The 25,081-nt window shown below is 42.0% G+C and overlaps 1 protein-coding gene across 6 annotated transcripts in view; it reads right to left on the bottom strand.

Annotated features, from left to right (window-relative positions):
• The window catches only part of znf438 (zinc finger protein 438), a 220,377-nt gene that overhangs the window by 147,334 nt on the left and 47,962 nt on the right, over nucleotides 1–25,081 (bottom strand). For 3 of the 6 annotated variants that reach the window (XM_041183616.1, XM_041183618.1, XM_041183619.1), the window contains one exon: nucleotides 18,364–18,455. The exons of the other annotated variants lie outside the window; for them this stretch is intronic. In XM_041183616.1, coding sequence (XP_041039550.1) covers nucleotides 18,364–18,455 — 92 coding nt within the window. The remainder of the gene's footprint in view (nucleotides 1–18,363; nucleotides 18,456–25,081) is intronic. 6 annotated transcript variants of the gene reach the window in all.

Here is a 25,081-nt window from a genome sequence, read left to right as displayed (position 1 = left end):
TAATTTCAGGGGAAAAAAATCAAAAAGCAAAGGCAGCTATTTGGCTGCCATTTACAACTAAAGTCTTTGCAAATTTAATAGATGCAGTGGGTTTAATTTAGTCTAACTCTACTAAATGTGACCTCTCCCAACTATAAAACACTGGCAGAACCACTGCATAATCTGCCACAATAATCTCAGCTTCCTTCAAAGATCATTTAAGTAGTTTACTTCACCCCCCAACCCACTAAAAACACCTGGATTAATTTCCAGGTTCATAAATTGGTCAATATTGATTATTATCCCCCTTTTTTTGTAAACTAATTCTCCCTGTTCTTCACACCAAAAATCAGATTGAGACAAACAAAGCATTAATAATTCCACTGAGCCCTAGGCATTTGTGACTATGTCATAAAGTGAGTTAGTAATTTGGGGGTAGATGAAGTCAGCAATGATTCTTCTATGTGAAGCGTTGATTCTTCTATGTGAAGCGTTGATTCCTCTATGTGAAGCGTTGATTCCTCTATGTGAAGCGTTGATTCCTCTATGTGAAGCGTTGATTCCTCTATGTGAAGCGTTGATTCTTCTATGTGAAGCGTTGATTCTTCTATGTGAAGCGTTGATTCTTCTATGTGAAGCGTTGATTCTTCTATGTGAAGCGTAAGGTGTTGTCACAGTTGTAATGCAAGAAAGCAGCAATAAAGCACATGCTTCAAAGTTTTTGAAATATCCAGAGGCTAATAAAAATTCTATCCATAAAGTGTGTCTGGGTCTTTTTGTTAACCTGTTTGCTTTGAGTTTCTGCAATGTTACAAATAACAACTGATTTATTTCCCAACATTCTCTGTAATTGACTCTCAACCTGAGTAAATGTATTATCCTGATTTTTTTTAACTCTTTTATAAGCTGCAATGAAATTGTGTAAATCTCCCAACAAATCCAGGTTTTACAATGGGCAACAGGAGACAGTGACCTACTGAGTTTTCCAAACACTTTTTGTTTTCACTTTAATGATCATTATTCATGGTTTTAGTATCATTGGGCATACAATTCAGCAATACAAAATGCAACTTATTGTTAAAAAACACAATTCTGCCGAAGCATTATAGGACCACACCACTTCATTACACACATCTGGATTATGCTGATGCACGCACAGAAATCTTTTCCCCATCTTTACCTAAGTTTCATATGGCTGGAAGAGAAAATTCATTAAGTGGTGGCAAATCTGCAGCAAAGAAAGTCAGAGGCTGACAAATAATTTTTTAAAATGCCATTGTCAACCCCAAACTTCCTTCTCCTGCCTTTTTCAACTGTCCTCTAATCTTAAAAACTCGGCTCCTCAATCTCACCATAATTGTTTGGGTGTAGTTGAACCTGGACTCTGGTACTATTTCACAGCATAAAGCAAGAGAATATCAGCACACTCACACATGTGAAATTCAAGCTCTGCTCCATGGAGTTAGGATTCTTTAGTCTGCTAGCAAAGTTATGCTGAGAATTACAAATTTTCAAAGTCAGGGCATCAATGAAAAGACACATCACAATGTTACATACAATTTGTGCACACACCCATTAAATGGTGCCCTCAGTTTCAGGGAAAGCTGCACTCTAATGTGCAGAGCCAGTTTTAGTAAGCTTGCGTAAGGTAAACTCTCTTACCTTCATACAGTTGGTTGACCCACAGATTTGCAAAAGCAGTTAGCTATAAATTGCAACATGAGGGACATGACATTGTTATGTCATGACCAGGATTAGATTCCACAACACTATCAGAATCCACAAGAACAACACTTTAAGTGGGCCTCATTCCTGCCAACACAGCCAGCAGGCTCCACGTTTCATTTCTAATGCCATTTTTACTGCTGTAACTGCTAAAAAGCACATCAAGGGTATGAGAGAAAAAGCCAGGGACAAAATCCTATCAATCAAGGCTTAGATTGAAGAAAGCAACAAAAAGAATTTGGAACATTTGGTAGATGGCTTGGAATGAAAGTTAAAACCCAACTAGCCACAGCTCTGAGGTTAACACAAGATGACGCAATGGATATTTTAAATACTAGCCCATCAAATTATGGGTAAAGCAATATTAATTAAGAGAAATTAATAAGGTTATACTGAACTGCAAGTTTCATTCCACCATGAGCTCACCATGACCTATTACCCAGTGCATCTGAGCTACTTTTAGCTCACGTTCCTGAGTACTTGCACATTTCTCACCAACTTGGATCCCCAATGAGACACACACAAGTTCCCTACTCACCAAACAGCTCCCACTAACTGTAAAAGAAAACTGGGGGCTGTTTATCCAGGCATCCTTGACATTTCAACACCTGACAAATACAAAGATATATGAATGCAACTTGGTATAACCTTAGTGTCCATTTTGGCTCAGATCAACAGATGGTGGGATTTGGCAGAGTTCACTCCTAACATGAGTCAAATACCTACCCTTATACGCAGAACGCAATAAATTATGGTATACCTTCTGGCTGTGGCTGCCCTCTCAGGTAGAAATAAAAGATACCGTGGCACTATTTCTATGGCCAATATTTATCCCTCAACCAATACCACTGAAGAAAGATCATATTACTGTTTGTGGGAACTTGCTGTGTGCAAATTGGCTGCTGCCTTTCTGAATTACAGCAATGGCTAGGCTTTAAAATTACTTCCCTTGGTTGTAAGGTGCTTTGAGACACCCTGGGGTTGTAAAAGGCAAGTCTTACACTTTTTTAAAAAAAAAAATATGTTTTTCTCACCCCTCCCTATCTTTCCACCTTACAATTCTCAGAGAACTTTGCAGTCCTCCAATTCTGGTCACTTGCACATTCCTGATTTCTGTTAACTTGAGACATTTTACTACACAAAAAAGGCACAACATAAATGCAAGTTGCTGTTGTTGTCATCCAAACTAAAGCTTAGTGATTACCACATTAATTAATGACATGGTGTATGCTTGTTTTGATCAGGTATATTAAGGACTGGACTGTCACATTGAAAGTTGGATCTCTCACAATGTCAGCAAGAACTTGCATTTACACAGCATCTTTGACATAGTGGAACATCCCTACTCATTTCAAAGGAGCATGATCAGATAAAAACAGACACCTGGAGGAAGGTATAAAGTCAAGTTCCCCAGGGATCAGCAATAGGGCCACTGTTTTTCTTCATATATATAAAATGACTTTGAGGTGGGTCGAAAGGACACTATTTCTAAAATTGCCACTGACGCAAAATTTGAAAATATAGCAAACTGAGAGAAGTACAATGATGGATTTCAAGAGGATGTAGACAATTGGTGGAATGGGCCAACACATGGCAGATGAAATTTAATGCACATAAGTGCAAAGTTATACATTTTGGTAAGAAGAATGCAGAGGGGCAATCTAAATTTCAAAGGTACAATTCTGAAGGAGGTGTAGGAATTAAGAGACCAAGGAGTATTTGCACAAATCATTGAAGGCAGCAGGGCAGATTGAGAATGGTTAAGGCATACAGGACCCTGAGTTTTTTAAATAAGGGCAGAATATAGAAGCAATGATGAAACTTCAAAAAGCACTGGCTCGGCCTCACTGATATCCACATTTTGGGAAGGACATGAAACTTGAACAAACATGCAGAAAAGAGCTTCTACAGATTAGGGACTTCAGTTACATGGATAGATTGGAGAAGCTGTTTCTTTTTTTCTTGAAGAGATGGTTGAGAGAAGATTTGGTGGATCTGTTTAAAATCATAAGAGGCCCAGGCAGAGTAGATATAGCGAAACCGTCCCCAAAAGAATACAAGAAATTGGAGCTGGAGTAAGCCACAAGGCCTCTCAAATCTGCTTCACTATTCAATAAGAACATGGCTGATCTGATCATGGCCTCAATTCCACTTTCCTGCCTGCCTTCATAACCCTCGATTCCTTGGTCAATCAAAGATCTGTGCAGCTCAGGGTTGGTCATAACCGAAGACTCAGCCTCCACTGCTCTCCAACGCAGGGAGTTCCAAAGAATAACGATCTTTAAAAAAGGAATTCTTGTTCATCTCCAAAACTGGTAGAAGAGTCAAGAATCAGAGGACACAGATTTAAAGTGATTGGCAAAAGAACCACTTTAAGAAAAACTTTATCACTCAGTAAGTGGTTAGGATCTGGAATACCTGCGAATACAATCCTGGCTTTCAAAAGAAAATTGGATAGGCACCTGAAGGGAAAGATTTTCAGGGAGGTGGAATTAGCAACCATTGTTCTTGCAGAGAGCTGGCACAGGCTTGATGGGCCAAATGGCCTCATTCTGTGCTGTAACAATTCTATGATTCCAAGACAAATGAGGACAATTTGGGAAAGTTGATTAAAAGCTTGATCAGAAAGGTACATTTTAAACTGTGAAGGAGGAGAAAGAGATGAAAAGGTTTAATATGGAGGTTTGGGCAGGAAATTCTAGTGCTTAGGGCCTAGACGTCTAAATGCTATCAATGACGGGGCAATGATGAAGTGAGGGCCCACAAGAGGCCAGATGTTATAGGGACACAGAGAAACAGCAGGATTGTAGGAGCTATCACATGGACTGCAGCAGTTCAAGGCAGCGGCTCACCACTATCTTCTCAAGGGCAAATAGGAATGAACAATAAAAATGCTGGCCTAGCCAGCAAAGCCCACATCCCATGAAAGATTTTTAAAAATGGAGGTGGTAACAGAGATAAGTTGGGAAAAGGTCATGGAGGGATTTGAACATGAGAAGAAGAATTTTAAAAGCGAGTTGTTGGGGAGCCAGGACCCCAGCTGCCTTTATAGCGTATTATCGGGCTACAAAACACAAGAGCGAAGCATTTTGGTGCGTAATTTTGAATCCACATTTATGAAGTCACATGGTTAATTTTAAGTACCATATATTCAACTTTTGAGGATGCCCATTTTGGAACTATGCGCAACACTTGGAAATCTGAATAAGAACACTGTTGATGTAGAATTATAGAATGCTATAGCATTGGAGACCATTCAGTCCATCGTACCTGTACTGGCCATTTGGTCTATCTTGATTCAGACAGACTGAGACACAGTACTTTCTGAACCCATTAATTCTACGCAACCTGGAACTCTTTTAGTAGTCATCTACGAAATATTCTATACCACTTGTGCATAAATCCTTTGTCCTTGACAGAAAATTCCATATATTTACTCAAATATTAAAGGAGTTATTGATGTTGAAATTCTAGATGGCAGCTATATTTGACACCCTGGGTTCATTAGTTAGCAACGAGTAATTGGCCGGTTGGGAAAAACAAGAGAAAGGATTGCAGCTTTTTCAACAAGAGGAATTCCATTTAAATATCCCAGTCCAACTTGAGCAGGGATTAAATTTAGCACTTGAAGGAGGCATCACAGGTAACCCCCATTTAAAGTGTGTTCTAATCGTGCATTTTTGTTTTAGCATTTTGGTTGGTAAATTAGGGACATTCACCAATAGTCCTGCCACCATTTTCATTTTGGCATGGTTGCTGAGCATACTCAGTCTTTTCCAAAGCAAACTACCGCTTGCCACTCCCCTTCCTTACACTCCTGCTTGCCACCAGGTCCCACCCCTATTCTCCCACTCACCAACTAACACACCCCCCACCCACGACTCACCCTCCCACTCAGAGCTCCTCTCACTCACTCCCGCCACCCCTCTTCTGGTTTTCTCACAGTGAGGGTTCTGCAGAAGGAAACGACGAGCGAGAGGGAGTGGCAGAGGGAGACGAAGAGGTGGCAAGTCGTGAGAGTCAGGGAGCAGGATATAAGCTATTAAGGGCTAATAAATTAAGAGTTAATAACTGACTAACTCTTAGTAAATTATTAAGGGTAAGATGATTTTTGGGCCATTTAGATTCAAGGCAGTCATCATAAGGTCAGCAGTGGGGATGTTCGCTGATGATTGTACAATGTTTAGCACCATTCAGATACTGAAGTTGTCCATGTCCAAATGCAGCAAAACCGGAACAATATCCAGGCTTGGGCTGACAAGTGGCAAGTAACATTCGCACCACACAAGTGCCAGGCAATGCCCATCTCCAACAAGAGAGAATCTAACCATCTCCCCTTGACATTCAATGGCATTATCATCACTGAATGCCCCACTATCAACATCCTGGGGGTTACTATTGGCCAGAAACTGACCTGGACCTACAAGAGGTCAGAGGCTTGGAATCCTGTGGCGACTATCTCACTTCCTGATTCCCCAAAGCCTGCCCACCATCTACAAGGCACAAGTCAGGAGTATGATAGAATGCACCCCTCTTGGCTGGACGAGTGAAGTTCCCACAACACTCAAGAAGCTTGACACCATCCAGGACAAAGCAGCCGCTTTATGGGCACCCCATCCACAAACATTCACTCCCTCCACAACCAACTAGCAGTGGCAGCACTGTGTACCATCTACAAGATGCACTGCAGAATCTCACCAAGGCTCCTTCGGCAGCACCTTCCAAACCCACGACCACCACCATCTAGAAGGACAAGGGCAGCAGATAGATGGGAACACCACCATCTAGAAGTTCCCATCCAAGCCACTCACCATCCTGACTTGGAAATATGTCGCCGTTCCTTCACTGTCGGTGGGTCAAAATCTTGGAACTCTCTTCCTAACAACAGTGCGGGTATACCTACACCACAGGGACTGCAGCGATTCAAGGCAGCAGCTCACCACCACCTTCTCAAGGGCAACTAGGGATGGGCAATAAATGCTGGCCTAGCCAGCAACACCCAGGTCCTGTAAATGAATAAAGAGAAAGGTTTTTAATGAAAAATTTACAGGTGGGAGTGTAACCCACTCTTATTACATCTATTCTTATGTGAAAGTGATTTTCGTTTAGCATGCTTTTTTTTTTTAAAGAACACATTAGGAGTGCTATGCGAGAGATAGCTGTACTCCTGAGAGAGTTTGAGGTGGGAGAGTAACATATCACTATTGTCATTTGGTAGTACAGAACTTGAGTATTGCTGAAAAGAGAGAAATGTCTAAGCTTTTGTCTTGCATGTCTCTTTTTTAAGCAATAAATCACTTTATATTTAGTATCCCCCTGAATTTAAGGAATTGAGACATCAGTTTGTACTCATTTGCAAGCTGTTGTCCAAACGGTATTTATCTCAACACAGCACATGTTTCAGTTCCGGTGCAGCACCAACATTGTCTCCTTCACAATTTAATTATTTTCTTCCCTTTTTGGGTTCTTGTGTCATGCAAGATCCTCCATCAGGTAGATAGCTTTGGCCCAGTGCTCTGTTAATACCATTCAAACTGTTACTCAGTTACACAAAAAGTTCAGATTCATTTCTTTTCCCTCATTTTGCACCTGCTTTTGGCAGGAGTATCTGGCTGCATCTTCTAAATGGCCCAAAGGAAATAGTACCCTATTGAGGTTAACAAATTAGGTCTTAGGAAAGAGAAACTGAGTAGCTCCTATGCTGATCATTATCCTAAATGCACTGCACACCACATGCATGATCTAGCTCAGCCATGAAGCCGTCCTATCGAACAGTCTATTGACACAGTGAACAACTGGATGTGAGAAGTAACCACTCGGTTAAAGCACTAGAGGGTGACCAGCTCATATAGAACACCACCACAGCCTAGAATCAGTGCTTGCAATTGAAGAAAATGAGAGGAAAAAGCGGAGAGAGTGGAGTTTATTTTGTATTCCACATTATCAATGTTGCATTTATTTATGCGCTCTGAAGTTTCACTTATACAAGATTTGAAGAGGTTCTGACAAAGGATTTATACACAAATGATTAACATTTCCTTTGTAATATATTGATGCAGATGCTGTGTATTTTTCCCTATGTTATTTTACTATCTGGGCTGGTTAACTTAGATGGCTGGTTAGATAGCGTGAGCTTCAGAATAATGCCAACAGCATGGGGTCAATCCCCATCCTGGTTGAGGTAGACTTTGGACATGCCCCCTCGCCTTGCCCAAGAGTGGAAGGCATCAGCAATTTTTGTCATTGGTGGTTTGCTAAGAAAAGCAGCTCAGGATGAAGCATCATCAGACAAATCAAGGACCTGCCTTTGGGCAGAGCAGACATGGATTAGAATGGCACATTGTTATGTTATTCCTAAAACGCTAAGAATAAATTGTTATGCAAATATACAGCATTCACTGCCAAGCAACAACATATTAGTCCATCTGCCACATGGAGAGCTGTAAGAAATACACTCCATGAAGATACAGGATTTTGAGTCTATATATACGATTATTTCGAACTTCTGGGAACAAGATATAACACCCTATTTTCACTTTCAATCATCAAAATTCCGTGCTTTCCAGACCTAACCACCCCCAGGCCTGCCGGATCCCCAGCCAAGACTTAAGCCTGCCTAAACAAAAACAAAACAGAAATACCTGGAAAAACTCAGCAGGTCTGGCAGCATCGGTGGAGAAGAGCACAGTTGACGTTTCGAGTCCTCATGACCCTTCAACAGAACACCGATGCTGCTCAGTTTTTCCAGGTATTTCTGTTTTGTTTTTGTTTTGGATTTCCAGCATCCACAGTTCTTTGCTTTTGTCTTTGAGCCTGCCTAACGTTGGAACTCCAACCCCACCGACACTCCCCACCCCAAACTTGGGCCTATCAGATTCTCTTTCCTCCACACAAACCCCTGACTCAGGCCTGACAGACCCCAGACCTTTCTGCCGACTCCTGGCTGGACCCCCACCAACGGGACAGTTGGTTTTCTTGTCCAGGGTATAGTTTAGAAGCTTCCAAATAGCACACTAAAAAGAGAACACAGAACCTGAAGTGGGACAACACAACACTTCTCAACAATGTGCCCTAGTCAACATAGGGCCTCATTACCCCTACTGAGTATAGGCTTTGTCTAATCAGCAAATGCACCTTGAGACAAGGGAGAAAAAAAACTGTAAAAATACATTGCTCATTGCTGTATCTTGCAATCATGTGACAGTTTAATTTCAGTTGCCAGATCTATTGTTTAAGAGGGTGGAGAAGCCTGAGTTATACTGCCTTGAAGTGCTGTAATTTGGCAGTACAGTACACAGTAATTGAAGGTACTGAATTTCTGAAATATATTTTTCTTGCTGTGTTTCTATGGCAATATGCTTTGAAACTGTTGAAAGTTTATCCACCCCAAAAATCCTTCTCGTGTAAGTTTCTGTTAAAATCCTGCTAAACCTCATTTCATTTTGAGAACTTGTAAACACTAGTTAAGGAGTTGAGTAAGTGCTATTTTGTATGTTTTAAGTATGAAATTGGGAATTAGGAAACACTGAATTAATTTCACAAAGCTCAGGTCTGGCCACAAACCAAACGCTCAGTGTTTTTACCTTTATAATAACACAAGTTACCACCTGGTCCTGGTTTCTCAGGAGGTGGTTCAAAGAACTGAAAGTAAAGCAACAGAGTCTCTCCTACACAGGAAGAGGGTTAACATTTATCCTCCACAAAAATGTCCTGCCCACACATTCACCTGGGACATTCTTGGCCGGAACTTGCAAGCCAGGAGGCTAAAGGAGCCTGGGAACATTCAACACCAAGACAATAATAACAAGAGAGAGGGAGAGCAAAGGGAATAGCACAGGAAATATGAATGTAACTCCTTCATACCAAAAATATAACAAATGGTTTTTTCTGCTGCCAAACTTTCAAAACAGTTGGGTATGGTTATCAACTACGAAATCTACATACAAGAGTCTTGGAGTTAAAAGCATTCTGGTTTAAATAAAGAAAAATCAGAACAGTCAGAGTTTGGAGTAACTCAAGCACAGTTCTCCATTTTACTTCCAACATTTGAAAAGCTATATCCTGCCTGCTGTTCCAAGCAAATATAGTTACCCTTAGTTTTAGTCACAAGAAAATTCACTCAAAAACGGTTGCTTAAAAATCTGGACAGATCCCAAATAGTAAGTGAACATTTTGCATTTCTGGACATTTTGTAGTACATTCTTCTCACACTTCAATCACTGTGACTTGCAGCACCATGAAGATATATTTGGTGACAAGTAGAGTAATTTAGTACAACTGCCAAAACTGCAATCATTATTTGTTTTAGTGCTTCTCAGTTATAACCACTTACAGCATTACTTTGTAGGTATCTATTATTCTGCCAACAAGATGCAGAGAATTGCATTTTAAGTACAGCTTTGCAATATGTGCTTAACCTGCTATTTTGAGTCCATGAAATCCATGACACAAAAATCTATTTCAAGAAATCTTTGCTGAGCCCTTGATTCTACTTGTCTTTTGAAAGTTGCAGGGATAATTTCAGTTGATCTGCACTGTTTCTTCTCAGAAATATGATCAGTGGGCGATTCAGCTACACATCTGGAATCAGATGCACAAGAAGAAACAGACGTGCAACACATTTTTTTCTTGCTTTGCCTTGCCAAATTTTCTCCTCTCAGTTCCTGAAAGGCCTGTGGCACCAAATTGATGGAGTCATTCTTCGTGTGTGAGCTGAAATGTAGAGTACAGACAGGCTATCCTGCCATTGGTGCACCTGAACTGAGCCTAAATGCGCTCCCACCAACACTGGTGCACTTGAAGCTTTTCCACATGACTAACTGGAGCAGGATTCCTGTCTGATTTCCCGATTTCATGCAGTGATGCAGATGTCAACTGTAGCACCATTACTGCTGGCTTGGTGAAGATCAACTAACTTAGCAAAGATAATTGAACAAGCAGGTGATCTCCCCAGGCTGTTCAGTCCAGCAGCATACTGGTCAATGTTCATCAGTTGAAGCATTGCAGAGCATCATCACAAATCCACGTAATAATTAAAAATCTTGGGCTTGGGAGTGCTCACTGTCAACTTGCATAAATTTCTATATTTACATTTCTAACGGAAAATCTTAATTACTCCCCATCTTAGTCGCAATAATGATGCTGCAGCACCACATTATGGCTTTGCACAGGCAGATTCCAAAACTGATTACCTTGTCAGTCTTGGCTCACTCTCACTCCGAGTCACAAGGCTGTGGGTTCAAATCAGGCTACAGAGCTTTAATCCAGGTCATCTTTCAGATGAGAGAATAACTTAAGCCCCCATTTGCCCACTCTGGTGCAGCTAAAACAGACACAGCAGTATCTGGAGAAGAATATGGGCATTCTCTGTGCCCTGGGTACAACTAATGCCTAAAACAGTTCATCTAACCACCTATTTTTGTTGTTTGCGGCAACATCCCGTGCACAAATTAGCTGTAATTTTTAGTGCAACAGTGACTATGGAGAATTAAATACTTTTGAAGTGTAAAGTGTTCCTGAAAAGGCACTATTTAATTACAAGATATTTCTTTTAAAAATTAGCGTTTTTGATCTTCAGTGCACAGGGATCATTTACTTTACCAAAATATCATTCCCATACCAAGGTTACATACCAAAACTGAAAATGTTTAACAGATATATTTACTGCAGAAAACATATTAAAAGCTGTTGCATCAAAAATACCTTTGCCACAAACACAAAATCACATCAATACAGTATGCCCTCAAAATATCAATTGCTGTAATGTGGATCAAGGCTTTGTTATAAATTGCAACATTAGCAGGGGAAAAGTCCTCCTTTCACAATTATTTTTGTACTGAACAAGAATTGCTAACATTAATCGAAAGCAAAATGTATTTTAAAATGATCCAACGTACTCCAACATGGTGGGAGGTGGGGGTGGACAACAGATGCAAAGCCCGAGTGATCTGCACTTTTTTGACCTTAAGTTAGTCATTAGTGGGTAATTGCAAGCAAAGATCAGAGAAAGATTACTTCTTGAACATGCCCTTACAATAGCTGAAAAAGGCAAACATTGAGTAAACAAATTAGACATTCATTTTATTGACACATCTTCATGTGCAATTATTCTGTTCACACTAGAATACGAAACAATTAACTTTCAAACAATATTACCCATTTTTCATGCAAAAAAATTACCCTTGCAAAATGTATTTCCATAAAACACAATCTTCATCAATAAAAAGATGCCCATCATGGAGTATGGTTCTTCTGCAGTACATAAATACTCTAGTGTTACTCAGGCAAAATTTACTGGACTTTTTTTGAGAAATTATAAGCTCTGACATTAAAAAAAACAAAAATGACTGTGTTAGTGGTTCCTTTGCTCAAGGGCAGTGTGCACTTAACAACAGTATGTCCTTAGTTATGGTGTCAACTTTATACAAGGTCACAAGGTTCCCTGTGGACATTATAAGCTACAAACTTCAAAGGAAATTTGGAAGAAAAGAAGTGGTGTAGTTTGAGGAAATACAGTTATTCTAGGAGGGGAGGAGGAGAAAGGAGAAATGGAGTAAAAGAACTCGTGCTAACCAAGCCTAATTATGCCCGTTTTAGGTACTCCGATTAACAGTATTATAAGCATGATATCAGCCACTTCACATAACTAATGAAGTCAAACAATTTTACATAACGATCTTACAGAACTGATGGACATACAAGAGCTTCCAGATTCCAACTAAACAGCTGTATGCTATTATCCAGTTAAAGGTTCACAGGAAGAGACAAATCATTTTGTACTGACAGGAACACCTTTAAAACCTTCACTTTTTCCCCCTCAAATTCTCCAAGGTGATAAAGTATTATTCTGGAAGTAAATTTTGCACATGTACCAAGGTCAAACCAATATCTTGCAAGAGTTTGAGGAGGGGGAAAAATGTGAAAGCAAATTGCCAACACCAACACACTCAGAACAGGAAATAGCACTAAAAGCTCTTTACTGGCCATGAAAAGAAATATCCGGGTCTCTTGTGAAATGTACTGTAAGAAGCTTGGCATACTAATGCTAGATGATGTGAACCTTCAGAAAGGTATTCTGAACAGACTGGGAGTCAACTACTAATGATATGTGGATTATACAATCTCATTTTGGTTACAGACTTTCAGTCACAAGCATCCATTTTCAGGAGCTTGTAAAGTTCTTACAGATGTTCAGAATATCTAGTTTTAAACCACAAGAAAAATCAGGTCAGCTTAAATGAGTTTATTTCCAACTCTGATACAAAAATGACTTGCTCCGTAACATTCCTTTCACTAATTAATGGGAGGCCACAGTGGACAATACAACTTGCTTAATACAAGAATTCTATGCTGAGTGGCATCGAATTTTAGCCAAGCCCTGTTTAAGTTACCCTATCACAAGAAAGAAAAGGAGCAAAAATGCAATGTTTCGTTATTCAATGCATGCTGAGAAATTCCACTCCATTCCACAACATAAAATTCAAGGCCAATTTCAAGTCAGAAGATCACTCATCATTTAATATCAGTATTTTTTCAAAAGTTTTCCATATTGGTTCACCAGCATTTCTATTTCAGGCTTTTCTCAGGCAGACTTGCATGCCACATACAAATAAATAATTTGCATTCATATAGCTTCAGCACCGCAATGAAAACCAACTGATAAAAGTAAAATATTTGTAAATGTATAATGGTTCAATCATTTGTTCTGTATTAATTGGAGAGTCCAAGAAAGATACGTCAGACATTTTAGTAATCAAGCATTGATATTTAATTCTCCAAACATAAAGAACAACATCCTTGCGGGGAGGTTTGCTAGCATTGTTGGGGAGGGTTTAAACTAACTTGGCAGGGGGTTGGGATCCTGTGAGGAGGTTCACCAAGGGGAGATGCACAGCCAAAATTAGAAGAGAGAGCAAGTGAGTGTGGAAGGCATAGAAATTATAGGCCAGTTAAGGCACAAGGGAGTTTGGCAAGGTTGGATGGTATTTATTTTAATGCAAGGAGTCTGACAAATAAGGCAGATGAGTTAAGGGCACAAATTAACACCTGGAAGTATGCTGTCATTGCTGTCAGAGACATCATTGAAAGAGGGGTAGAATTGGCAGCTCAATATTCCGGGATATAGGGTCTTCAGGCGAGACAGGGAAGGAGATAAAAAAGGAGGGGGTATTACAATATTGATCAAGGAATCAATAACACCAGTAAGGAGGGATAACATCTTAGAAGGCTCCTCAAATAAAGCCATATGGGTAGAACTGAAAAATAAAAAAGAAGCAATCACATTGCTGGGAATGCACTATAGGCTCCCAAACAAACAGTCAGAGAGAAATAGAAGAGCAAAGACGTAGGCAAATTTCAGAGAAGTGTAAAAATAATAGGGTAATAATAGTGGGGGATTTCAACTTCCGCAACATTATCTGGGTTAGTCATAGTGTGATAGGTTTAGAGGGAGCTGAATTCTTAAAATGCATCCAGGAGAGCTTTTTAAGCCAGTAAGTAGAAGGTCCTACATGAGAGGGGGCGGTCCTGGACTTAATTTTAGGGAATGAAGCCAAGCAAGTGGTAGAGATATCAGCGGGGGCGCATTTTGTAAATAGTAATCATAACTCCAATAGATTCAAGGTTGTTATGGAAAAGGACAGAGTTCTAAATTGGGCCGATTTTAATAAGATCAGATATGATTTGGCCAGAGTGGACTGGGAGCAGCTACTTGTAGGTAAATCTGCGTCAGAGCAGTGGGACTCATTCAAGGAGCAAATAGGGAGGGTACAGGGCCAACGTATTCCAGTAAAGGTAAAGGGTGGGACCAACAAATCTAGGGAATACTGGATATTGAGGGATATACAGGATTGGATAAAGAGAAAAAGGGAGGCTTATGGCAGATACCAAGGGCTCAAAACAGCGGAAGCCCGAGAGGAGTATAGAATATGTAGGGGGACCTTAAAAATGAAATTAGGAGAGCAAAAAGGAGGCAGGAAAAAACATTGGCAGGTAAAATGAAGGAAAATCCAAAGTTATTTTACAAGTACATTAAGAGTAAAAGGATAACTAGGGAAAGAGTAGGGCCCATTAAGGACCATAGTAGTAATTTGTGTGTGGAGCCGAAGATGTAGGTAGGGTTCTAAATGAATACTTTGTGTCGGCGTTCACAAGTGAGAGGGACAGCGTGGGTATGGAATTCAGGCAGAAGGACTGTGATATAATTAAAGAAATTAGCATAGAAAGGGAGGAGGTTCTAAGTGGTCTGGCAGGCTTAAAAGTAGATAAATCTTCAGGCCCGGATGAAATGTATCCCAGGCTGTTGAGTGAGGCAAGGGAGGAGATAGCAGGGATGCTTGCAACAATTTTCAACACCTCTCTGGCCACAGGAGAGGTGCCAGAGTGCTGGAGGACAGCCTTTGTGGTACCGTTATTCAAGAAGGGAAGAAGGGATAAACCAGGGAACTACAGGTCAGTTGGTAAAACCTCAGTGGTGGGGAAACAATTAGAAACAATTCTGAGGGACAGAATTAATCTACACTTGGAGAGGCAGGGATTAATCAAGGACAGTCATCATAGTTTTGTTAAGGGGAACGTCTGACAATTTGACTGAATCTTTCGAAGAGGTGACCAGGGGTGATGAGGACAATGCATTTGATGTAGTCTATTTGGACTTCAGCAAGGCTTTTGATAAGGTCCCACATGGGAGACTGATAACGAAGCTAAGAGCCCATGGGATCCAAGACAAATTGGATCCAAAATTGGCTGAGTGGCAGGAAGCAGAAGGGTGTTTTTGTGACTGGATGCATGTGCCCAGTGGGGCTCCACAGGGATCGGTGTTGGGTCTCTTGCTGCTTGTGGTATATATGAGCGATTTACACTTGAATGTAGGAGGGTTGATCAGTAAGTTCGTGGATGACATGAAAATTGGTGGGGTGGTAAATAGTGAGGAGGATAGCTTTAGATTACAGGAGGATATAGAAGAGCTGGTCAGATGGGCTGATCAGTGGAAAGTGGAATTTAATCCGGATAAATGTGAGGTGATGCCTTGGACAGGACAAACAAGGCACGGGAATACACGATGAATGGTTGGACCCTGGGAAGTACCGAGGATCAGAGGGATCTTGGTGTGCATGCCCACCGGTCCCTTAAGGTATTGGGACAGGTGGTTAAGGAGGCATATGGGATACTTGCCTTTATTAGCTGAGGCATAGAATATAAGAGCAGGGAGGTTACACTGGAACTGTATAAAACTCTGGTTAAGCCACAGCTAGAGTATTGCGTGCAGTTCTGGAATCCGCATTATAGGAAGGATGTGATTACACACTGGAGAGAGTGCAGAGGAGATTTACCAGGATGTTGCCTGGGCTGGAGAGTTTTAATTATGAGGAGAGATTTCATAGACTGGGGTTATATTCCCTGGAGCAAAGGAGATTGAGGGAGGACATGATTGAGGTGTATAAAATTATGAGGGGCATAGAGAGGAAGGAACTTTTCCCCTTGGTGGAGGGATCAATAACCAGGGGGCATAGATTTAAGGTAAGGGGCAGGAGGTTTAGAGGGGATGTGAGGAAGAATTTTTTCACCCAGAGGGTGGTGGGAATCTGGAACTCACTGCCTGAAAGGGTGGTAGAGGCAGAAACCCTCATAATATTCAAGAAGTATTTGAAATGTGTACTTCTGATGCCATGGCATACAAGGCTATGGGCCTAGTGCTGGAAAATTGGATTAAAATAGTTACGTACTTGTTTGATAGGCGCAGACTCAATGGGCCGAAGGGCCTTTTTCTGTCCTGTCGACCTCTATGACTTTATGACTATTGATTTCTGATTTTTATGAAAAAATTGATTCAATTACAGAACTCAATCTCCAAAACACTAGTAAAGGTTCTAAAATTTCACATAATGTGAATGGAATTTGACTTATTCACTCACTCTAAGCCAGTGAATATCATAGATGAAAATAAAGATAACACGCGGATTATTCGCAGATTCTGATGGAAGTTTAGCTAAAATATTACCAGAAAATTTCAACGAAAGTAACTCCTCTGAGAGCAGTCAAAGGTGCTGTGGGCTGGAGGCATCTAACCAAGGCAGTAGCAATTATTGGAAAAAATTCAATTGTTCTATGTCAGCTGTAGTTCGATTGGCAGCTCTCACACCTCTAAGTCAAAAGGTTTTGGGTTCAAGTCCCATGGTAGACTTGAGCATTAAAGAAGATCTAAACTGGCAATCCAGTGCAGTACTGAGGGAGTGCAATGCTATTGGAGATGTCGTCTGTAATGTATTGAATGTTTTGTTTAGCTTGCCGTATTTGGCAAACCAGTGCATTTTGGGATCGCAGAATCCATGTTGTTTTGCTGGTTCTGTTATTGCAGTAGAATAAACAAGAACTGCAATGTTCAATCACCTCCACGCCTCAGTGAGTGTTGATTAGCTTTTTTTTTAAACAAGTTATTGACTGTACCAATATTATAACATAACAAATTGGCGACAAGGATGACGAACCTTTGTGGTAAGGCCACTCGAAAAGCTGAACAGCTAGTAAAAGGAAATTCCTAGTTAAAAAAAAAGCACATCTACTCTCCCGGACTGCTCCCAAAGTTCAGACAAAAGGGATCTGCAAGGCGAAGATAAAAAGACAAAAAGGGTAGAAATCGCTGCTGTGCTTTTCTGAACATGGAAGAAGTTCAGAAAAATGTTCACAGAAAAAAGCGAAGCAGCCACATTTGCAGAAAAAAGAGACCCACGATCATAGGGACCCCAAGAAAATGCGGGAAAAATACAGCAACAAGCCTTGCCAGCTGCAGACAGCCTCCAAAGTTGCAAATATACCGGACATGCAGGGTTCAGAAAGACAGAGAACGTGCTACAGTTTTAACAAGTTTAAAACTTAAAGAAAGGGAAGGTCTATGATCACTGCAGAGCTCGCCAAAAACCCAAAAAGACTGGGAAAAACTACAGAGACATAATTGGCAGCTGCTGACAGCCTGAATTAAAAAACGGTTACTGTCTTAAAGCAGTAATAGCATTTAAAGTGGTAACAACAAAAGAAAAAAATGATAGTAAACAAAAAGTAACCGACGAACAAGAGAAAATAAAAAGGCGGAAAATGACGACACTTACTGGACCTACAGGACATGTCAATGAGACTGTGGAACAGTGCAACTCCTACATTGAATGCTTTTGGGACCTGAAAATGCTAGAAAGATGATAACTTTCTTCAGTGCACTGAAGAAAGTTAAAATATTTGGCTTATTAAGAAGCTTGGTGCAGCCTGACAAATCTGGCACAAAGTCATATGATGACACTATAAAAGTCCTAGAGATGCATTTTCCCCTAAGCCACTTGTCATAGCAGAAAGATTGAGGTTTTACAAAAGAAATCAAGAGGGGGAAACAATTGTGCAGTATGTTGCAGTACTTAAAAACTCAATGAACATTGTGAATTCAAGGGAGTACTGAATGATACCCTCCATGACAGGTTGGTCTGTGGCCTTTGTGCTGAAGCAATCCAGAAACGCCTCCTGACAGAGGGTAACCCCATTTTGCAGAAAGCCATAGAGATTGCAGTCTCCATGAAGTTGGCTGCAAAAGAAGCACAGCAGCTGAGTGCATCAACTCAAGCACATAACTTGACAGCTGAGTGTGCACACAAGATAGTAAACAGCCGAGAACGTTACCGTTGTGGAAAGCCCGGTCACCATCCATCTGAATGTTGGTGCAGAGACCTTGAATGCAGTCAGTGTGGCAAGAAAGGGCACATTGAACTTGCCTGTCAAAACAAAAAGTAGCAGTGAATCAGAAAGGCAAACCAAAGAAAAAGGACGGTCATGGCTTGAGAAGATCTGGTTAAAATGGGCAGAAGTACACAGCATTGCAAAAGAAGAAATTGGTCTGACAGCTGCTAAAAAAAAACATATGCTGCTGTTTTCAAAGGATATTTGGGAAGCATGAAGGGAATCACCGTAAAATTGAATATCAAAGCTGACCCTCAACCAAAATTTTTGAAGGCCAGAACTGTGCCTTATGCCATATGATCAAAAGTCGAAGGTGACCTGGAGCGTCTGGTCAAGATAGGAGTAGCAGTCTTAGTACCTATCTCCCATAGCGAGTGGGCAACACCCATCATTCCAGTGTTCAAGAATGACAGTCCCATACACATCTGTGAAGATTTCAAGGTTACTGTTAACCCCATGTTGTGTGCTGAACAACACTCACTTGTCCATATTGAGGGCCTTTTTGTTGGCCTGGCTGGTGGACACAACTTCAGCAAACTAGATCTATTCCAGGTTGACTTACAAATGCACATAGCTGAGAAGTCACAAGAATATCTTACCATCACAACACACGAGGGACTGTACCGATGTTGCCATTTGTCTTTTGGAATATCAGCTCCAGCCATGTTTCAGAGGGCTATGGACCAGGTCCTGGGTGGCTTGCCTAGAGTTCAGTGCTACCTTGATGACATCTTGGTAATGGACAGGACTGTTGAGGGTCATCAAGAACTTGAATGCCATCCTACAAAGGCCAGGTCATATGGCCTAGGGGTTTGCAAAGACAAATGCGAGTTTTTTCAGCCCTCTGTGGAATGTTTGGGGCATGTCATTGTTGCTGCCAGGCTTCACAAAGCACCCTCCAAGGTCAAGGTTCCAGCTCCTCAGAATATCAGCCAGCTTTGCTCAGTCTGAGGGCTGTTGAATTATCACGGGAGATTTCTTCCATAGCTGGCAACCTTGCTGAAACCCCTGCATGAGCTTCTGTGTCAGAACAAAGCCTGAAAACAGACAGAAGCCTGTGATGCTGCAGTCATGGAGGCTAAAGCAACACCGACAGGTTCCGAGATACTGAAGCATTTTGACCCCTCCTTACCTCTACAATTTGCATGTGATGCATCGCCTTTTGAAGTTGAGGCCTTTGCTTCACACATAATGCCCTCAGGTGTGGAGAGGCCCATAGCGTTCACTTCACAAACTTGAAGCAAAGCAGAGAGCCAGTATGTTCAAATCAAATGTGAAGCACCGGTAATCATTTTTGGAATCCAGAAATTTCACCAGTACCTGTTTGGATGGAAATTCACGCTGGTGCCTGATTATTGACCACTCACCTCAGTATTTGGTCCACATACAGGCATCCCTTCTTTAGCTGCAAACAGAATGCAGCATTGGGCATTGATATTGAGCGTTCACACATGTGACGTCAAATATTGAAAATCTACATTGCATAGCAATTTCGAGGCTGCCGCTACCAGTCGGCCATGTGGACACTGCTCAGAAAGACGTTTTCTACTTTGCACATTTGGAGAACACACCTATCACTTCAGTTCAAATCAAGAAGGCCACTCGAGTGGACCCAACATCGTCCAAGGGCATGGACCTTGAGATGCATGGCAACTCTTCCCCGAACGTCCGAGTCTCATCTGACAGTCATCCTTACGTTTCCAGGAGGATGAAGTTGTCACTTCAAGATGTTAGCTTTGGGGCATACAAGTTGTTATTCCACCAACATTGAGGAAATTAGTTGGACCAACTGCATGGTGGACAGTGTGGAATATGTCACATGAAAGAGATTGCAAGAAGCTACTTTTGGTGGCCTGGCCTGGACCAAGACATTGAATCCAAGGCAAGATCCTGTCCTTCATTTCAGAGTGTGAGAAACATGCCTCCATTGGCATCCCTCCATCCATGGAAGTGGCCGGAAAACCCCTGGCTGCGCATCCCTGTCAATTGCACTGGACCATTTGAAGGAACCATGATCATGGTGGTTATGGATGCTCATTCCAAATGGCCAGGTGTTTCAGTGATGTCCTCTAATATAGCTGAGAGTACAATTCAAAGGCTAAGAGAAATGTTCAGTTGTTACGGGTTACCAGAACAACTTGTGACTGACAATGGACCTCAGATTGTCTCACAGGAGTATGAGAATTTTTTCAGAAGTAACAGAATTCATCACATCACCTCAGCACCATACCACCCATCCACCAATGGTTTAGCCTAGGGATTTGTTCAAACCATGAAACATGCTTTAAATTTAGCACAAGGACATTCCTCCATTCAAAAGCGATTGGACACATTTCTGCTGACGTACTGAAACATGCCACATGCTACAACTAAAGCATCTCCAACATTCCTACTAATGGGACAGCAGCTGCGCACTTGCTTTGATACATACGAACAAGGAGGAGTGGGCTATTCAGCCCCTCGAGCCTGCTCCGCCATAAGATCGTGACTGATCTGATAGTAACCAAAAATCTACATCCCACCTACCCCTGATAATCTATCACCCACTTGCTTACCAAGAATCTATCCACTTCTGCCTTAAAAATATTCAAAGATTCTGCTTCCACTGCTTTTTCAGGAAGGGAGATCCAAAGACTCACGACCCTCAGTGAAAAAATTTCACCTAATCTGTGTTTTAAATGGGTAACCCCTTATTTTTAAACAGCGTCCCCTAGCTTTAGATTTTCCCAAAAGAGGAAACATCCTGTCCACATCCACCCTGTCAAGACCCCTCAGGATCTTAAAGGTTTCACAAGTCACCTCTTACTCTTTTAAACTCCAGCAGATACATACCTGACCTGCTGAGACTAACAAAAACGTGACAAGTTGTGCAAGATCAATAGCACGACCAAGTGGAGAGAAGAGCACAAAGATCAAAGCCAAGAATTTTCTGCTCTGGAAAAGAAATTCTAGTTCATAGTTATGCCACCGGAGCTAATTGGGTTCCTGCTACTGTGAGTGCTCAGACAGGACCAGTCTAAACTACGAATGATCTCACCTGGCAGAGACATGTTGACCAAGTCAAGCACCATCAAAGGATACACCTCTTACAAGAAAGCCATCTCCAAATCAAGGAATGCCAACTCCAGTTTCACCTTCACCTGCATTAGACACAACTTCAGATTCCACTACAAGTCCTAAACTGCCATCAGTTTCCAATGAATGTTACCCTGTAAGAGCACCAGAAGTCCACCGTAACCCAAACGAGGAGAGAAGGCCTCCTGAGCATCTGAATTTATAAAGTCAGAAACTTGAAATGGGTTCAGCGGAAATAGAGGCAGTCTACCCTCTTTGCCTAGTTGAGAAAATGTTTTGTTAAACTGACATTTCCAAATGGGGGGGGGGGCAGGAATATGCATTGAGTGTCTTGAGCAGCACTTTGCAAGCCAGTGCATTGTGGGATCGCAGAATCCATGTTGTTTTGTTAGTTCTGCTACTGCAGTAGAGAGCTGCAGTGTTCAATCACCTCAGAGTATTGGTTAGTCTTTAAAAAGTTATCAACCACACCAATATTAAAACTAACATCGTCTTTTCAACAAGACATTAAACCTGTGTGGGGAAAAACATGCAGGGGAGGCAATGGCGTAGTGGCATTGTCGCTGGACTGGTAATCTAGAGACCCAGGGTAATGGTCCGGGGACCCGGGTTCAAATCCTTCCACAGTAGATGGTGGAATTTGAATTCAATTAAAAACCAATTTAAAGTCAGATGATGACCATGAAACCATTGTGGATTGTTGAATTGCTTCTGCCCGTTTCCACTGAAATCTGTCGTCCTTGTCTGGCCTACATGTGATTGTGGTTGACTCTTAAATAGCCTAGCAAGTCACTAAGTTGTAACACACTGCTACATAGACACAAAAAAAGGAATGACCACCCAGCATTGACCTGGCAACCCTGCAAAGTCCTCCTTATTAGCCAAAATTGGGAGACCAACCTGTCAAGCAACAGCTGGTCATCCTCACGGAATCATACTCATCAGAATCAGATAATGTCCCAGACTCCACCATCACCACCCTTGGCTATGTTGTCCTGTCCCAGACCCACAGCACAGTGGTATATAGTTGGAAGGGAGTTGCCCTGCGAGTCCTCAACATCGACACCGGAAAGTCTCATGGCTTCAGGTCAAACATGGGCAAGGAAATCTCCTGGTGATTACCACGTACTACCCTCCCTCAGCTGATGAATCAGTCTCCATGTTGAACATCACTTGGAGGAAGCACTGAGGGTGGCAAGGGCACAGAATGTTCTCTGGGTGGGGGACTTCAAATGTCCATCACCAAGAGTGGATCGGGTAGCACCACTACTGATCAAGCTGGCAGAATCCTAAATGACATAGCTGCTAGACTGGGTCTGCAGCAGGTTGTGAGGGAACCAACAAGGGGGAAAAACATACTTAATCACATCCTCACCAACCTGCCTGCCGCAGATGCATCTGTCCATGACAGTATCAGTAGGAGTGACCACCGCACAGCCATTGTGGAGATGAAGTCCCGCCTCCATCATGTTTTGTGGCACTACCACCGAGTTAAATGGGATAGATTTTGAACAGATCTAGCAAATCAAGACTGGGCATCATGAGGCACTGTGGGACATCAGCAGCAGAATTGTGCTTGAACACAATCTGTAACTTCCTGGCCCAGCACTCTACCATTATCATCAAGCCAGGGGATCAACCCTGGTTCAGTGAAGAGTGCAGGAGGGAATGCCAGGAGCAGCCGCAGGCAAACTAAAAATGAGGTGAAGCTATAAAACAGGACTATTTGCGTGCCAAACAGCATAAGCAGCAAGTGATAGACAAAGCTATGCGATCCCACAACCAATGGATCAGGTCTAAGCTCTGCAGTCCTGTCACATCCAGTTGTGAATGGTGGTGGACAATCAAACAACTCTCACTGGAGGTGGCGGCTCCACAAATATCCCCATCCTTAATGATGGAGGAGCCCATCTCCATCCTCAATGACGGAGGAGCCCAGCACATCAGTGCAAAAGATAAAGCTGAAGCATTCGTAACAATCTTCAGCCGAGAAGAAGTGCCGATTGAATGATTGATCTCAGCCTCCTCCAGAGGTCCCCAACATCACAGATGCCAGTCTTCAGCCAATTCAATTCACTAACATGTGATAACAAGAAATGGCTGAAGGCACTGGATACTGCAAAGGCTATGGGCCCTGACAACATTCTATCAATAGTACTGAAGACTTGTGCTCCAGAAATTGCCGTGACCCTAGCCAAACTGTTCCTGTACAGCTACAACACTTGCATCTACCCAGCAATGTGGAAAATTGCCCAGGTATGTCCTGTACACATAAAGCAGGACGAATCCAACCTGGCCAATTACCACCCCATCAGTCTACTCTCCATCATCAGTAAGGTAATGGAAGAGGTCATCAACAGTGCTATCATGCGGCACTTGCTTAGCAATAACCTGCTCACTGATGCCCAGTTTGGGTTCCGCCAGGGCCACCCAGCTCCTGACCTCGTTACATCCTTGGTTCAAGCATGGACAAAAGAGCTGAACTCCAGAGTTGAGGTGAGAGTGACTGCCCTTGACATCAAGGCCACATTTGAACGAGTGTGGCATCAAGGAGTCCTAACAAAACTGGAATCAATGGGAATCAGGAGAAAAATCTCCACTGGTTGGAGTCATACCTAGCACCAAGGAAGGTGGTTGTGGTTCAAAAACAAAAATACCTGGAAAAACTCAGCAGGTCTGACAGCACCTGTGGAGAGGAATACAGTTGATGTTTTGAGTCCATATGACTCTTCATCAGAACTAAAGAAATAGAGAAATGAGGTGAAATATAAGCTGGTAGAGGGGAGTGGGATAGGTAGAGCTGGATATGGGGCCAGTGATAGATAGAGGCAAAGAAGAGATTGCCAAAGATGTCATAGACAAAAGGACAAAGGGGTGTTGACAGTGGTGATATTAGCTAAGGGATGTGCTAATGTGGACATTAAGGGTACCAAGCAGGACAAGCTAGTGGCAGATGACCCTAGTGGGGGTGGGGTGGAGGGGAAGGGATCGAAATGGGCTAAAAGGTGGAGATAAAACAATAGATCTAAATAAATATAAAAATAGGTGGGAAAATATATATCTTTTAATAATTATAAAATTATTGGAAAAAGGGGGATTGGAAAGGGGGTGGGAATGGAGGAGAGAGTTCATGATCTGAAATTGTTTTACTCAATATTCAGTCCAGAAGGTTGTAAAGTGCCTAGTCGGAAAATGAGGTGCTGTTCCTCCAGTTTGCGTTGAACTTCACTGATACATTGCAGCAGGCCAAGGACGGACATGTGGGCATGACAGCAGGGTGGTGTGTTGAAATGGCAAGCGACAGGGAGGTCTGGGTCATGCTTGCGGACAGACCAAAGGTGTTCCACAAAGCGGTCACCCAGTCTGTGTTTGGTTTCTCCAATGTAGAGATCACCGCATTGGGAGCAGCGAATGAAGTAGACCAAATTGAGGGAAGTGCAAGTGAAGCGCTGCTTCACTTGAAAGGAGTGTTTGGGCCCTTGGACGATGAAGAGAGGGGAAGTAAAGTGGTAGGTGTTGCACCTTCTGCGGTTGCATGGGAAGGTGCCGTGGGAGGGGATTGAGGTATAGGGGGTAATGGAGGAGT

The sequence above is a fragment of the Carcharodon carcharias genome, chromosome 3 (genome assembly GCF_017639515.1).
Source record: "Carcharodon carcharias isolate sCarCar2 chromosome 3, sCarCar2.pri, whole genome shotgun sequence".
Lineage (NCBI taxonomy): Eukaryota > Metazoa > Chordata > Chondrichthyes > Lamniformes > Lamnidae > Carcharodon > Carcharodon carcharias.
The sequence above is the reverse complement of the archived record's forward strand: the minus strand, read 5'-3'. Positions and strand labels throughout refer to the sequence as shown.